General features: G+C 42.5%; 1 protein-coding gene across 1 annotated transcript; it reads right to left on the bottom strand.

The window, feature by feature from the left end:
* Positions 1-245: 245 nt before the first annotated feature.
* Positions 246-13,639, bottom strand: SETD7 (SET domain containing 7, histone lysine methyltransferase; the record flags this gene model as incomplete). Its single annotated transcript, XM_010162421.2, has 7 exons — positions 246-1,299; positions 2,793-2,950; positions 3,248-3,365; positions 4,475-4,556; positions 6,227-6,416; positions 8,465-8,666; positions 13,510-13,639. Coding segments are annotated over 7 exons (1,061 nt in total), but the record flags the coding sequence as incomplete, so codon positions are not given.
* Positions 13,640-18,098: the final 4,459 nt, after the last annotated feature.

An 18,098-nucleotide genomic window follows, 5' to 3' on the forward strand; every position in this document is an offset into this window, starting at 1 on the left:
AAAAAATCTTATTTTGATATCTCATACTATATTAATTTACTGTGTCTTAAACCAGTACTACTAAAAGATGGCTACAAGGCTATATTCTTTATCAACTGAACACATACAAAAGATACAGCTCTCCTTAACCAAGTACCACAGCCTGCCCTCAGATACATACACCTCCTTTAAGAGAATCCACGTGAGATGCAAGCATCTCACTGCTAGAATTTTTGCCTTAAGAACCGGCCACTTTAATTCACAAACCAACTCATGGACACTAAGGCAAGTAACATGGTTGCCTTCCAGAACATGAACTTCTAAAAGTCCTTCAAAAAGTGAATCCATTTTCTCCTTTCAGAGAATCTTCATGCAAAGAACAGCTTCATTTGCGTGTCATAATCATAAATTAAATAAAATAAGCCAGCCATAAAGGCTAGATAAATATTAGGTTTGGACACATTGCTATACTATTTAGAGAGCCACAGAGACCAACACACAGCACTCTCACATACACACACAAGCCTTTCCACTAGTTAGAAAGGATTTTCTCCTGCAAAAGAGGATTTGTAGAAAGAATAATGTTCAGACAAGAGGAAAGGGGAGTTAAAACCCAGCCTCCTATATGCTAATAAATAAACTGCTCTATTGCAAGATTCAGATCAAAGGTTTAAAAAGGCAAAATTATGCTACTATTAGAGAATATCAAAATATTACTGTTATCATCACAAGTGGCATATATGCAAAATGCAGTTGCACAATAATGCCTAGGCAGATAGAGAGCAACACTAAGTCTGCCGACTAAAAGTGAACGATATACCCATTTTAGTTTTCTGTCTAGTCTTTTGGCATCTTTGCATATGGTGCAAAAGCAGAAGCTACCAAAGAATATCACGTCTCGTACAGAATATTAAATAATTTCTCCAGATAAGACTGGTGCAACGCTAGCTAATTTTAAATCTGCTATGAGTAACACAGTCAAACCTAGTTAGTATGCAAGAAACTTATCTCTTAACACAGAATGCAAAGTTATGATGCAACAGCATGAACAATCCCTGGTTGTCCAGTTTTCAGTATAAAGGTAGTGCATAGATCCAAGTTTCTATTTCAGTTTGCTGAGCAGAGAAGGAGCTCCCATCTCACTTTTGCTGAGCAGCCTGGAAAGCTTTCAGTTCCAGCTGGTACCACTCCGGTGCTTCTGGCCCATTCTGCCCAACAGGGTTGTGATCGTATCCGTAAGCCACTGTTAGTTCTTCATCCTTCTCCACAGCCCTGATGGTACGGATACACTTGATAGGCCCAAAACGGGGATGAACAAACCTAGACAAAGAATAAACACCTCTGCTAGGCTTAGCTGTCAATTCACAGACACTGTTAGCCCCTTCTATAGTTTCAGAAGTCACTCACAGTTCAGAGTAATAGCACAAAATCTGGCATCAGGTAAGTAGATTGCTTCAAGTCAATCCTACTAAGACTCAAGTAATAAGGGCAAAAACATTGATATATTAAAACAGCTTTGTGTACCTCTATGACTTGAAATTTTTCAACAGTCCTGCAACGTTGCTTGTTTTGTAATAAGTAAATAAACCTAAGTTAACCACTGCCACGTGCCTTGGGCTTGCAAAGGTAAATATCGGCACAACAGGAGAACAGTATAGATTCTGAGATTGGAGAGCACGGAAAATCACTCATCTTCACATAGAATCATAGAATGGTTTGGGTTGGAAGGGACCTTAAAGATCATCCAGTTCCAACCCCCCTCCCATGAGCAGGGACACCTTCCACTAGACCAGGTTGCTCAAAGCCTCATCCAGCCTGGTCTTAAACACTTCCAGGGAGGGGGCATCCACAGCTTCTCAGGGCAACCTGTTCCAGTGTCTGACCACCCTCACAGTGAAGAATTTCTTCCTAATATCTAATCTAAACTTACCCTCTTTCAGCTTAAACCCATTTCCTCTTGTTCTGTCATTAACTCCCCTTATGAAAAGTCCCTCCCCCAGCTTCCTTGTAGCCCCTTCAGGTACTGGAAGGCCGCTATAAGATCTCCCCAGAGCCTTCTCTTCTCCAGGCTGAACAGCCCCAACTCTCCCAGCCTGTCCTCATAGGAGAGGTGCTCCAGCCCTTGGATCATCCTCGTGGCCTCCTCTGGCCTTGTTCTAGCTGCTCCATGTCTCACTTGTGATGGGGAGATCATCCTGTACCTGCAACCTGTACTGAACATCCTCAGTACAGGTTACCTACCAAACAATTGTAACATACTTCTGTACATCTTCCCCCAGGGTCCCACAGAAAAGGGAACTGGCTTATTTAATGAAGGAAAACTATTTTCTATATATCTATCTCCACAGGTCTGTTCCTTTATACATTGGTATGAAAATATTTATACCTTTGAGCATATGTATACATCAAAAGTTTCCCAGCACTCCGCACCAACTGCAGAGCAGTAAGATGCTTATTTTTGGAGTTTCAGAAATGACAGCACATTTGATGGTACTGGTCAACCATCTGTAGTTCAGCAAATACGGCGCAGTCCTGGCCAAGCCAGGATTTAGAGAGCTGTGCTTATGCATTTCAGAATCAAGAGGCAGCTCCTAAAGTTCATGACAAAATTAACACAGTTGCAAACCTAAGATACTGCATGAGAGACATCAAGCACCCGCAATGCCAGCCAGTTTCCATCTCAGCCCAGGCGAGCAGGAACTCCTTTGATGCCTGCACCCATCACTCCCAGTCCCACCAGCTGCCCAGAAACACCCCGTGAGCCCAGATCACCAGGCTACAGCCTCCCCTCTGAAACACAGGACTCTACTTACGGGTCGTAGATGCAGTTAGGAGTGAAAGAATGGTTGGCCTTATGCCCCAGTGAGGCACAGTACTTGGCGGCGTGGTTGTAGGGCTCTGGCACGTCTATGACTGTTTCATCATCCAGGGATATTGTGTTTCCATTGAGGGCCCAGTCTCTGCTGTCTACCTAGTTTGCAAGGCAAAAATCCAGTGTCTGTGTGTGGAGAGGTCAACTTTGCCAGCAATTGGAAAGCAAACATTCAAATACATGCAACTAAAGCTTCTCCAGTAAGTAATAAAAAAACCCCCGAAAACCCACCACCACTTTTTTATATATACATAGGTGAACATGCACTTTCCTTCAATTAAAGTCCCATCATATTAAATCTTAAAGGTGGGAAAGGGGTGGGTGTAAAAATCCTACTACAACAAGATTTCAGAAGGAGCAATGAAAATTCAGACTGACTTTTTTCCTCTCCTTTACCTCCTGGTGTGTAATTCGCACTCCGTTGTAAAAGGACATAACTGTACTGGCTTCTGCTGCTACTTTCGAAAATAATCCTTCTCCAGCACTGGAAATAAGAGAGACATCAACATACACCCTACAAGGGGAAAAGGACATGGAATTAGTGATTGGCTACAGTTTCCATTTTCAAGAAGTATTATCACAACACTACTGACATAAAGACCAATACTTCTAACACAAGAATAGAACTAATAATTCAAGAACTCCAAATGCAACTCCTTCTCCTCCCCATGTTCTCTCTATTTGGTGGGAAGTAGGGGCTGAATTTATCTATTTGTTTGAAAGGTTTTGTTGTTTGGTTTTGGTTTTGTTTTTTTCTAGTGTCAATCTACTATTTCTCCTCAATGATGGCTTCAACTCAGAAACACCCTCAGTAACATACCAGAATCCCAGAGGTCCCCACTAAGCTGAGGCTGCTGGTGTGAACATGCACAGCTTACTACACTGAGCAAGTTTTCAAGGTGAAGGCCTAGATTTTTCAAGCACTTGATGCAAATTAATGGCAACATTTTGCTAATCACTCATTTAGATATTTCAGTGTCAGAAAAGATCTATAATTGAGATAACTACAGAGCAAGGCCTCTTCAAAGTCTATGTAAAAAGCATAATTGTGAAATAGCCATGGAAGAGACATCACTGACTGACTTCAGTATGTCAATTGCTGAGGAACATGTTTTGACATGACAGGGTTGTCACAACCAGTATCTCAGTTTCCTCTAGCTTGATGATTTACTCTTGCCACTTTGCTACGTCTGTAGGGAGAGGAGAGAACTTTGTACAATGCACACGATCCAGTGAGACAGACAGAATGCAGCTCACTGAAGTGAGTTACACATCTAGAAAACAGGGAACTGTACTTTTTTGCTCAGCATGTTGTAGATGGGGGCTATGTGGACTTGACTGAACATCTTTGAAACGCTAAGAAATTATCTTAGTTTAATCTCTTAAAGAGTATTGCTATGTTCTAGCCACTAGAGTGCAATTTTATTCTGCAAGTCAGAAAGATATTCAATCAAATCAAACGTGGACTGATGTGCAGTAATACGTTCCATTTCACAAACCCTTAAACATTTATTTATTTATTTTACTTTTAAATGAGAAAGGGTTTGCAAAATTAGGCACCGAGCATGCAACATTAAAGAAATACGGACCATATCAAGAGAGGGAAGAAGAACACAAGCCTACCTCTCTGACTCGTAAGGATCAGGAAGAAGTGTGTTTGTAGAAATGCAGGATGAAGTAGATTTGTCAAAACTGTACACTGGGCCTACAAAAACAGAAATCAACAAAGAATATAAACTAACTGGCAGTAACAAAAGCACACAACCCTTAACTTAATCAAGGCATTCAAAATTAAATTTTAATGACTGCAAGAAATAAATGTTATGTTTCCAAAAAAAGGTATTAAACGGAACTGCACCTGTAAAAGGTCTTAAGTGAGATACTGTTTCTTTATTATTTTTCCCCCTCAACATACTAGAGTAGCAGTGTTATCACAAAAAGGTGATACGTATCTTCTTCAAACCACCAATTTGTAAAGGAGGACTGGACAGTCCTTCAAAACTGACCCTCCTAGAGTCTCTAATTAAAATTAAAGAGTAAAGCAAATTTTAAAAGCACATATTCAATAACACATTAATTATATAAAAAAATCTTGGACTAGTTCAAGTATGAAATGTTTTCTAGTCCAAATCCTGAAGGGACCTCAGCCATAAGATAATGTTCAGTAATCACAAAGCACACTTGCTACAGTCATTTATTTCCTGCCATTAATAAGCAACTCAGCAGTACAGCTCTAATTTTAACCTTACACCCCTCTACAATCAACTGCCAGAGGACTATCTGGGAGACCGGTTACAATGCAGGTGGAAATAAGGTGGGAAGAAAGAAAAAAAACAAAACAAAAGATGATATTACAAAGCCTGATAAAAGGCCATTGTCCCTAGTGCCCAAGATCTGTTCTGGCTGAAGCCAGCTTCCTCCAGAGTGTAATTCAATCCTATTTACAAAGCACAACTGCACCCTCTCAGAAGCTATCTTTTAAGTTAAATTTTGATTTGCTATCACAACTGAGAGATTTAAAAAATAAAAAGTCACATGCATTTGCTTCTCAATGCCTTTTCAATGAGTTTTATGTTCTTATTTCATATGGGGTGAGACAATATTTGCTGGCAAAACAGCAAATGTGTTAGCATAGTCCCTGTTTATTACTCATGGCCCTGTGTGCAGCTTAACCCCCTCACCTCCAAAACATCACATACACCTCAGAGCAACAAAATTTCTTCAGAACTACAGGCCCAGCCACCACTGCCCAGGAGAAGGAGCACTGGGCTAGATGGGCCAAAGGCACCATGCTGATTCTAATCATTTCACAGCCACTTTCTATCAGCAGCACCAGACAGGCTGAAGGGTGCTGGTGAATCAGACTGTTACACAACAACTGAATCTAGTTCACCAACTCCAACCCCTGTGTCCTTTCAGCCCAGACACGAAGACGCCAGGATATTCACCTTCACTTGCACAAACCCAACTGACAGAGCTACAACCACACCACAGCCTCCCTCTCTGCTTTCAGTTATTTTCCTGACAAAACAAAGCCTGTAACTGTGCCAGCATTAACGCGGTTAGGCAGGTTTTCCTGCTCACACAGATGGCAACGGTGTGTGCAGTGTGCCCATGGGCATGCAGGAGAAGGGCTGTGAAATGCAGTTCAGCAGCACCACCACATGGGTCATTCCCCTTTGCTTCCTGGGCAAAGGGATCACTCCACACACCCTTCTGGCCAACTCTGTAACTTAGAAAAAGAGCTTCTCACTAACAGACTTCTTACTGCAGCCAGCCTTTCGAGTTGTTAGTGGGGAAACATTAGAGAAACCAAGCTGTTTGCAGCAAAGACCTGGTAGTGAGAACACAAGTTTCTGTGTTAGCTGAACTTACTGCCTGGTACTACTTCAAACTGAGGTTTCCCATCCTCTACAGATGTCAGAGTTGCCAGCTTTGCTTCTATCATTTCTCCATCTATGAACCTTCCAGAATATGCAGTCTTTCCGTCAGGGTACACATAGGCTATCTTCTCTCCAGTCATCTCCCCATCTTCATTCACTTCTCCCACAAGGCTGCCTCCATCCTGAAAGAATGGGCAAGAAAGAAAAGGCAGAGCATTTAGTTATACTTTATTATCTTCAGTAAATGAAAAAGATTTTCCCAACTTTTTAAAGAAGGAATCTAAGCTACAGTAAGTTCAGATGCAAGATCATGAAAATGAGTATGAAACAGACACACAAAGAAGCTGGGTGAAGTCATTCCAGGCAGGATAAAACTGATAAAAGAAATGAATGGTGTTTCCTACATTGTCTGAAATAGGAAAAACCCAAGAGTGTTTCCTTCCATGTAACACATACTGAGTTTCAACTAGCAAAATCTTTATGTGAACAGTCTGTGAATCAAGGTGCAAAACCACACGCAAACTTGGTCTGAGTTTTTTAGTACAGCACTGTGCTGGAGGAAAGAAAAAATTAAAACACTGTCTTGCTCACTGCTAATTCATGGTACATCAAAAGACTTGAGCCTATTAAAAAAGAAAGAAAAATATTTGCTGGACAACTAGAGAGTTTGTCTGTCACCAGCACCCTCCATGATGTCAGGTGGTACTAAGTGAGAAAAACTGCTTGCTGAAAGCCATCATCAGCAACACATTTCCTCTCTAAGGTTTACACATTTTAGCCCTGGGCTTTGCCATCTGTGATTTGCCTGCAACTCCAGTTAGATCTGTTTACAGAATTGCTGAATGAGATGCACAGATTAACACAGGTCTAGCAATTTCAGGTGTTTATTTCAAGAAGGATAAGTAAACATCTTCAAATAATGCCCTGGAGCCGAAACAGCAGGTGTGATGTGGAAACACACTGATTTAGATCAAGATTACTGCACACAGCCTCTATTTCAGAGTGGCAACATTTTGTTCAACTCCAAGGATGAAAAGAGCTTCAAACATACTCTTAAGTTTGGGTAAAAAATTGTGCACACAGCAGCATGCACAGAACCATGCAGAAACAATTACTTCCATGGCAAAGGTTCTTTTGAAACACCTCACACCCTTTAGATTGGCAAGATGACAATGATAAACAACCTCTAAATACCCACATTTCCAGAAGGTACAGCAACACTTTGTCAGCTGGAAGACGAAACATGACCTGAAGGGTCAGCTGTGTGTACTTTGTACACTACTACTGAAAAACTGCTACTTGTTTGGCAGTGTAACACACCAAGCATTTGTTGATTCTAACACATGCTTAATGGCAATAGTGAAAACCAGTAAATAAAATGAACAGCCAACGGTGAGCTTTTGAAATGAAACTGCAACTAAAGTACGTGCAATATGTAGCAGAGAAATAGGTTGTGTATTGACCAGCAGCTTAATCACATGCAGATGTTTACCCCTCCTCAGCACAACATATAGAGCAAAAGGTTCAGCCCTGGAGTGCTGGGTAAGGCTGAATAGGAATTAAAATTTAAAAAAAATTACATTAAAAAAAAATCCCTAAAAACCAGTACAACCCTAAACAGCCCTAACTAGCATGGTTATAAAAGCACATTAAAACTTCCTGCAGTTTTCCAGAGGAGTATTGGAGTGTTTACCAGGAAGCAGAAAAATAACATTCTGGCTTGCTTAATAAGCAAAGCCCTTGTCCACACACCAGCCAGAGGCACAGCTCTCACACCAGTTACATCCAATTTGTTGGGCAAAGACAGATTTCACAGCATTTCCTGCAGGAATGGACAAAGTCTCCCCTCCTAGTTCAATCAGAGCAGCAGGCTGCAACAGCTTGCATGGCTCCGTGCTCCTCACCTGCAGTCAGCGGGAAAATCACCAGCCCAGCCTTTGCAAGGACACACACATAAATGCCCTTTCAAGGGTCTGCATTCCTTGAAAGATTAAAATAATAGAGGCATCTCGCAGCCTTTCTGAATCCTGTCTGCTGGGCAAATGTTCAACACTGAAAAGGTTTAACTATATGTTGGATTATCCAAAATTAGAACACGCAGATCTTCCACCCAGATTTTTCTGTGTTGATTTTTGGATAGCTGGATCATGGTAGATATTTCTTTCAGCTGGGGAGAAAAGCAAGATACATAATGGTATTATTCTGCAATAGAGGGGGTGATCAGGCTTACCGGGTAATAAATCCAACAAACTCCATGTCGAATGTTGTCTTTATACTGCCCTTTGAATATCAGCCGCCCATCACTGTCATACTCCTGGGCTGGTCCATTCAGCTCTCCATCCACATAGGTGCCATGAAGGACCACTCCATCCTCATAAGTGTAGATTCCCTGGCCTTGCAGGGCGTCATCAACATAGTACCCTTCCAGGGTGCTGGCAAAGAGAGAAAGAAAACAGCAGTGCAAGACTATTCACTTCTCAAAGAGGTGAACCCAAAGCCTCGATACGAGGCACAGCACAACCCCGCTCCTCTGCTCATCATTCTATTACTGGTACAGAGAGGCTGAGGGGAAACCTTCGAGAAAGCCAGGTCCTAGGAGGGGGTAACTGATGATGTCTGGTTTGCTCTTGCTGGGTACCCCACAACTCTCCCTGAAACACACACCGCCCTGCAACAATCACACATTTTCTTCAGACCACATTTTCTTGGTGGCTTCTCTCTAAGATCTCAGGCTGCCGTGGGGCACAGCCCTGTGCAGAGGGACAGACAGGCATGCTGAAAGGCTCGGTGGTGGCTGCCGGGACTTTCTCCCTGGACACCACTTACAGCATCTCTCCTCTGTCTCCTGCCAAGAACTATTCTCTCCCATGTCTAAAACTCTGATGTGTTTGCTCGTTTCAATCAAATTTGATGGGGACAAAGGGAAGTGGAGCAGGAAGGTAAACTTGACTTCTCTGGAAAGTGAAGATGAAAAACAGAAACATTTTTCTACAGATGTGTAAAGGCAGAGAACAACTCAGGCCATCCTTTCACCAGGGTGTGTTGCACGGGCACAGTGTTATTCATCTCCATTACATTGCTGAGCGTTTTTCATAGGCTGAGGTAGCAAATTACAGCAGTGAATGGATGCTTGTGGCCAAAGAAGAAATTGTTGCTCAAGCACGCTACTCTCACGGTAGGATTATCTACCTCCTAGGTTTCGATCTTTACTGACATCCCTCTGGTGAGATGATGAAACTGAACTGCCGTGCAGGTGGAGCACAAAGCAGCACAAACTGCAACCTGCTACCAGTTCAGCGGCAGCTCCTTAGTGATACACTTCGCAGCAATCTGCACTGGATTTGCTAAAAGCACTGTCATTTTTCATGTAATTCTATTAAAATGGAACACAGTCTGTCAAACAGAACTAGCGCTGCACTTGGATTTGAACAAAGAAACATTTCACTTCAGTTTTGTCTTGCAAACCCTTGAGAAGGGGAGTAATAATCCTGCAACCTGCTTTGCTTCCTTTCTTAAAAAAAAAAAAAAAGAAAAAAAAGGCTGTGGAGAGAAACTACAAAGAATAAAGCACAACAGCAAAAGAGGATCTACTCAATTATTTCCTTCTCAGGTTAGAACTGCCATAAGGAAACACAAACTGCTTAGCTTTTACCCCAGCCAGCAGCAGTACACATACTTTTCACTGCATAATTCTTTTTCTGATGCAGACATCTAAGGTAAAAGCTCAAAGAGAATCTGGAAGACTCTACATGTTTTACAAAATTTTACCAAACAGATTTTCAAGAGTTGTGTAAGGAATGTTTTCTCAGAATTTACTTTCTGGTTCCTAAAGCTTCACACTCTGTTTTTACATAACTGGCAAGCTGGCTGAGGTTTCCAGGGGGAAATATACTACAGTAAAAGCCTCAATGCAAACCAGACGCAGAGCAGGAAAGGGCAGGAAATTAGTTTTACTTTTCAGTCAGATTAATTTCTTGATCCAGGTTGCTCCAGAGCTGCACAGACAGCTACAGCACTACAGCACAGGGAAGGAGCAGAGCAGATGAGGGAAGCACCAGAAATCTGTGCACTTACTCGACTGTAAATCACATCACTTTCTCCTCTAGTTTATCACAGATCACCAGATTTGAATCTCATTGTAGCTGGCAACGCACACAGAGCCCACATGGAGGATTACTCTTTAAAAGAAGCAGCCACCCCCAGTTTATGTAATGAAACAGACCAAAAAACCTTCTTGTTCCCTTTAATGGTATTAGCTGAAGTTAACAAGTTGCTAAATTACAACAGTGCTTCAGCACTGGAAAAAAAGTATTTTCTTTCACTGTAACTCAAATCTTTATGTTTTCTTTCATTGTATTATGCTCCAAACAATGTCCAAAAGATCCACCTCTTTCTACTCCCATATCACCTAAGAAAATCAAAAGAAAGATACCTAAAGAAAGAATTCCATGTCTTTCAACCTTGCCTAGAAAATCAGGTTCTCTAAAACTTTTAAACTTCTCAGTTTTTGAGTTATTTCCACCTCACTCCCCCCCTTCTCTCTCTCTGTTTTTAAGCTCTCAAAGTATGGTGTCTGCAGGCAGACCCAATACTTACAACTAAGACCTGACCAGCACAAGGGAGAATAAACAGCTTCTGCATCTTGCATAAACAAAATCTTGTTAATACAAACCTCGAGAAGCTGGTTTGCTTCTCAGATTATCGTATTTAACATAAAGTTTTACTAAAGTCAAGGTTCATCAGATGTACTGTCTTCCCACTATCCACCAGGCCTAGAGGAGATCTAGGATATCCACTACCTAAAAAATAAACCAGTGATAAGAGCTGGGAGGGGGGGGAATATTTACTGCAATATCCTTCCAGGTATTAAGTTACATCGATAGACCCTGATCCAAGTGGAGATCACTCTCTGATCTCCTACCTCTCCTTCTATATGGGAACACTGAAAACTTCCTCTTAAAAATAATCCAGTTCTCTAGTGTGTTCTGGGAGATGTCAGTTTACAAGAGCTCCCAGTTAAGGGAGAACAGCAGCTGCAGCTCTGTGCCAAACAGGCTCTCGGTTATTGCGCAAAGTGTTTTGCACAGCACCAATGAAAGCTCAAGTATGTGACCCAAAACAGGGAGTATGCCAGAGGTGAAACTGCTCTCTCTGAAAGAATACGTTCAACAACATGTTTTCCTCCCCTGTTTTCAAAGAGGGGAGGAAAAAACACCTGATGTTTCGTTCCAGGTTTCTACTCCCTTAAACAATCCACAGAAAGGTGGCAGCTATTCCAATGAAGGGAAAAGTTTTCACTGAGGCAAATGAGGCAGCCAGTCCTATTTCCCCACACCCAAAAAATGAGAACGCTGACACTGCTGCCAGTCCAGTGTCTGACAGGACTCAACTATTCCTGAACAACAGACCTAAAGCAGCCCAGCTTTTACCAGCAGCCTGCAAGGGAAACGGATCCAGGAATGCTGAAACCAGCTAACTTACTGCACTGACGCACACAACGCTGTAAGGGGAGAGGTGTTTTGAGATATTTTTGGCATTCATTTCTCTTCTTCATAAGCACTCACCCCTGCCCAGGGCATGGGTAATGCAAACAGCAGGTCCCATTTTACGCCAGGTCATTCTTCCTCTGACATGTTGTGACACCTGAACCATCCACTGCAGAGAGCAGTTTACTCTTGCTAGCTGGGCACAGCTAGGTAGGTAAATTGCTACATCTTTAGAACTAGTCACTGCTCAGTTAAGGCTGCTCTAGTGAAATTAAAGTAAGCTTAGGGCAGTTTATAAAAATATCCCATTTTCCAAAACCACATTACAGACTATTTTTGTATATTTTTATTCTGCTAGTTCCTGAAGTCATACACTAGCTAACTGTTCCAATTTTTTTAAGGGTTACAAAAATTACAGAGAGAAAAAAAAAAAAAAAGAGTTGGCAACACTGAAGTGGTACAGAAAAGACTCAGCAGCAGCCTGAGTTTTCCCACAGAGCACTGCCTGTACCCTGTATGACTTGGAGGAGCAGCCCTACAAACAAAATAGCGGGTCAGTTTCTCTGACTGTACAATCAGCAACTGCTCTGCTGAGATCATCAACAAGCACAGAAGCATTACGTACATGTGTCCATATAGATGCTGTCTGCCAACTTTAAAAAAAAGCTATTTTAGAGAGGTCAGCTAGTGGGCAGTACTGATTTTCAGTTACTCACACAAGATTTAATAAGCCCATTACCAACAACAGTGGGGATTTTTCTTCATCCAAGCTTGGAGGCCTGATCAGTTTCTGCATAACTGAATAAATATATTATCTTTCTCATTAAAAAAGCCCCACAATCCCCAGTATGAAGCAATTGAAAAGGCAAGTACAGACAAGGAGCTGACTCACTGAGACAGCACAATACCTCTGCTCCTGCTCAGAAGTTCGCTGAGCAGGAGGAGAGTAGACCCGGCACGACTGTCAGTTTAAGGGCTGCTATTCATAGTGCCATCAACAGCTGCAAACCCAGGAAGAATCGTGTCATTTTATACATTTGCTGCTCCTTTGGAGGAAGTTCTGAGCAACTGCAGGGAGAAATGCTGCAGCTGGGGGAAGATGTACAAGGTGTTCGTAATGAAGACCTGAGAAGAAAATAGAGGCATAGGCACAGACTAGCCCAGTTCCACTGTCACAATTCCCCATGAAGAGAGGGGAAGTTATAGGGGTTTTTCTGAAAGGAATCAGGCCACAAGTAACTTGCAGAGGATGAGGTAGAGATGGGAACAAAACCATGTTTAACTCAATCCTTTAACCACTAAACAATTTCCAAGACCAAGCAGAGAGTAAGCCTCTCTGTCAAGGCCCTACGCCGGTGCCTGCTGTTGGGCACAGGGAGCTCCCAGTCCAGCTGCAGTCTCTGTATGTGGCTATAAGACAAACAAAGAATTCCACCCGCAGTTATGGACTTGAACTTTGTAGTCCAAGTCAGCATCAGCATCATTTCCAATAGCTCTGACCACCTACCAGCTCTTTTGGTCTCCAGTTAGTTCATAACTTTACAGTGCTAAAAGAGTTCACACCGCTGCATTCTCTCACCAGGAAACAACTCCTGGCATCATGTCACATACAAAGTCCCCAAGCCCACAAAGGTAGACTACAGCAGCAGTAGAGAAAACTTTCCAGCTACAGTTTTTAATGAGAAAGCTTATCCAGAAACCCAGCAGCATACAATCAATGTAGATTAGTTTTGTATCACTGCAAGCAGGAAGCAGAATACAGAAGAAATATTGAAGAGTCAGTGCCTACCTTCCATCAAAAAAGAAGAACTTGCCACGGCCATTCTTTTCCCCATGCACAAAGTTTCCCTCAAATCTGTCTGTCGATGAATAGGTGACTGTACAGAATCCATGTGGCAACCCATCATCATCTAGATGCCCTGAAATAAAACCCAGACAAAGAGCAGAAGAACACATTAAACAGTAGACAAAATTGCAAACCTGTTTTGGTTCTGTAGATGCTTGAAATGCGGTAGCTCCCTGGTACAGAACAGTAACCAGCACCAAAACATTTCTGTTCGGAACAGTGATCAGAGATTCAGCACAACTGAAGTCTGTACTTGTGTAACATGCTTTGCTTAAAATAAAAAATAAAAAGGTCAGGATTAAAGAAAAGGAATGAGAGACAGGAGAGAGAAGAATAAGCAAAAAGACATGTTTCTAAAAAGAAACAAAGTTTATACTATTCTAACTTGTGTTAATATTCATCTTCAAAAATATAATAATCCTTTATCTCAAATATGTATTTCCTGGTGAGAACAGAATAGATTTACGCTTCAATCCACAGAGAAAGAAAAGGTTTGTTTTTTTTCTTTTGATAAATCATAGAATCACAGAATGGTTTGGGTTGGGAGGGACCTTAAAGATCATCTAGTTCCAACCCCCCTGCCATCAGCAGGGACACCTTCCACTAGACCAGGTTGCTCAAAGCCTCATCCAACCTGGCCTTAAACACTTCCAGGGAGGGGGCAGCCACAGCTTCTCTGGGCAACCTGTTCCAGTGTCTCACCACCCTCACAGTGAAGAATTTCTTCCTAATATCTAATCTAAACCTACCCTCTTCAGTTTAATGCCATTTCCCCTTAAAACAATCTGGGTGTGCCACCTTGTAACTACATCCACAGGAATTTAAAGAAATAAAAGCATGTAATAGCTATTAATACTATGCCCTTGCAATATGTCAGTCAACTTGCTATCTCATGTTTTACATGCTGCCCTCCAGTGCCTTTCTGATGCGGTCACTAAATCCCCCCATCCCATTCCCTGTCCTAGCTATATCAGTTTTCCCCATCGCAGCTGTTGCACATAAGGAAAGCGGAGAGAGGACACACTTGGATCCTCATCTGCACGGGTCTGTATTTTACAGAATACAACTGGCCAACTCCGACTAAGTTAAAGCATAACCAGGCTCATATTGCATCTCTATCGGCCTCTTCAAAGCCAAAAGAAAAAACTCACTAAGTGTATTTCAAATAATGTTGTAGTGTACTTGTGTGAACTGGGAGTCCTAAGCACCACATTAGCAGAACGCTGCTCCGACTGCAGAACAAAGATGCTGAAGCTCAGCAGGGCTGCTTTCCCTCAGCGATGAACCAGGTGCGGGTGTAACAAGCCCCCGTTGTGACATTTTAGCAGGTATAAATTTTGCATGAAAATCAACAAATAAATAAAAGCTAGCGTATATTTACGTTCTTCCACGTTTCTAAATAAAAAATGAACTCTGATCCCCTGAGTCTCTTGGCAAGGCACACAAAGCCTATTAGAAATGAGCGACAGCACACACATCTACTTCTACAAGCTTTGGGTCAAGCTCTTCCCTGACCAAGTTTGCCCTAAACTGAAAAGTCTCAACACTCATATGGAAAGGCAGAAAAGCTCCAGTGTGAGGAGGAGCAACTACAGCCCAGGCTGATGCAGGCAACAAGTATAACCAAACCTTGAGTCCTATGCCCAGAGAGAAAACAAGCCATGCAGAAGCAGCGGAAAAAGCCAGCCACCCCTGTGGCTTCAGAAGTCCATCTGTTCATGCCCCAACTGCAACAGGTCCAAGGGGTTCTGCGGGGACAAGGGTACCCAGAGGGCACACATGTGCCCACATGCTCTTCTCGCATCCCCATAAGCTACTGCTTCCTTGGGATGCTTCACAGCCCCTCAGGGACATCATGGGCAAGGCACGGGAAGGAAGTGGGGCAGCACCTGGTTAAGAAGTCCTCTCCTACAAGGCACATGAGCTGCCCTAGCCTTTTGATACCAGGATGATTGACAGAAGAATGCCATACAGCACAGGATACTTTGTCAGGATATATTTCCAAACTTTTGCCTATCTCAAAATAAAATTTCATTTAAAAAAAATATTTAAAAAGACACAAAATTTATTCCCCAAAGCTACTCTTGCACCTGCTCTGGCACTTGCCCAGCACCCTCTGCAAGCAGTGCAAGTCACAAAGTGGGCAGAAAATTCTTCCCTTCATTGTTATGTTGCTGGTTCAGGGGGCTGACCTTGCACCCACAGCAGAGCTGGGTGGCTGGGAGCCAACCTGCCCCTCTCAGGGGTAGCAACCCACCCTGCTTCCAGTTCAGCCGCCTCACAAAACATCACTGCTAATCCCAAGATCACAACTAAGTTCCCAGTCCATGCTAGACTGTGAAGAGTTAAAAGTTTAAAAAGTTAATAAAACCAATCAGATGCTGCTTACTGTCTAAGCTGAGAGTAGCGAGAGAGTAAAAAGAGAGAGTAAAAGTAGGAGGGAGAAAAAGCTACCTCGCTAAAGGATTTTTAATAACTTTGAAGAGGAACCCTTTAAAACAGAAAGGGCAGCATGCTGCTCTTTCCAAACAGAATAAAGTTGTTCGTTTTTTTTCTCCTTCCATTCAGTCAGGACACTTGTAGACAGGAAAAGTTTTAGCAGTTATGTCAATTTAACTAAAAGGTCAGTGAAATTTCTGATATGGACACTTCTTTTAGAACAAAAACAACTATGTCAACATGTATGGTTTTAATTAAAGGCTTCAGTTTTATCAATATGAGAAGAGTAAGTGTGAGAGTAAGGGTGTAAGTTAACAAATCCTAAACAATACAGTACCAGTTTTCCTCTCACTATAGGAGCAAAATTTTTATAAAACACTTATATTTATAAAAATGTAATACTGACAGTATTAATACATTATACTATTAAAAAAACCCCACAAAACAAAAAACAACTCCCAAAAAACCCCACTTACAACTCTGTTCTCTGTGACTATTCAGTTTTGTCAAGATTTTTCTGGAATGCAAAGCCCAACACAAAAGCTGCCATGCTTACACACAGCACACATGTCAGGACTTTTGCACAGTAGGATACAGACTATCCCAGAGATTTAAATGGCCAGCTTTGATCCAATGGCCTCTCTACAGAGTCTTAATCTCAGCCACAGTACAAAGAATCCAATTCTTCTAATGTGCTAGAGATTTTCCTCTACTGAAAAAAAAAATATAATATCCCACACCAACAAAACAAGAGACACTCAGTCTCTCTAAGTCAATAGGGGGGGGAAAAAAAGCCATTTCAAGTTTAATTACATAGATGTAACTTTTCCTATACGGCTGAGGCCTTAGGCTCTAATTCTGTTTCAGATGAAGTCAATGGAAAAAAAATCCTCATCATTTCAGTGGGAGCAAAGCAGAGTGTTCCACTACCCTTTCTCACCTCTCTCCTCCATCTGTGAAAACAAATCCAAAATATCTAAACATTATTTTTCAATTATTGTAAAACCTCAATTTTGTTACTTCTTTAAGGGTCTCTTAAGTTCTCCTCTTAAGCTCAGAGCCTGAACTTTCAAGAAAAGGAATTACGCTAAGAGGGGTGGTTCACAATGCAGCACAATGGGGCCACTTACCAAAAACATGATGGAGACCAACCAGAGATAACAAACAGCCCCTTACTGTCAGTATTACTGTCATCACGACATTCAGTGTGCATCATTAATAAAAGATTCTGGCCACAAAGATGTCAGACGGATGGTTTAGGAATAGCAACAATAAACCACCACTGCTCCCCCACCAAAAGTGGTGATTTCTGTCATATTTCTACCTTTCTTTGGGTAAGTGTAAAAGCACCCAGCCATCCTGTTCACCCCCAAAACAGCACCCTGCTTCTGTATCACTCAGAAAAACACACACTTCCACATACACTGCTGCATAACACAGGCTTTAAAAACTCATTTCCTTAGCCCACAGAAATGCTAAGCAAGTCCACAACAGGGCAGAGCAATTTACCTGTGATTTCAGGATCGAAACTACAACTCTTTGCCCAAGACACAAGAGGTTTGAGGAGTGGGGAGGAAAGAGAGGGGAAAAGACACATCTCAGAGGACAGGGCACACCCCCCCCATGCACTCTGCGCTTGAAGAATCTCACTCTCCTCACAACCACTTTTTCCACAACAAAGCTTCTCTTTGGCTCTGTTTGCACATACCTAGACAATAAATCCAGATCCCAGCAGCAGCTGCTCAGCTCGCATCTGCTGTTAAACTAAGCTGCCACGCTCCATGGCTTCTTCTCCGGAGAAACGTCCTGCCAGGCCTAATCCTCCTGCCACCAGACACAGACAGCCCACCGCCCAAGGACGAGAGCTAGGGACATCTCATCGCAGGCAGCTGCTGACTTTGTGTGTTTAACCCCCGCAGCTGACAACCCAGGGCCGCTCTTTCCGGCGGGACTCTGGCCAGCGAGGAGCTTTTGGGGAGCGGGCGCTCGCACCCGCGGCCGGCGCGCTTGGCTCAAGAGCCGCAGAAGGCAAACCCGCACGGCGCTGCCGGGTGCCTGGCGGGATGACAGGGCGCTGTCTGCCGAGCTGCATC

The sequence above is a fragment of the Antrostomus carolinensis genome, unplaced genomic scaffold (genome assembly GCF_000700745.2).
Source record: "Antrostomus carolinensis isolate BGI_N321 unplaced genomic scaffold, ASM70074v2 scaffold49320, whole genome shotgun sequence".
Lineage (NCBI taxonomy): Eukaryota > Metazoa > Chordata > Aves > Caprimulgiformes > Caprimulgidae > Antrostomus > Antrostomus carolinensis.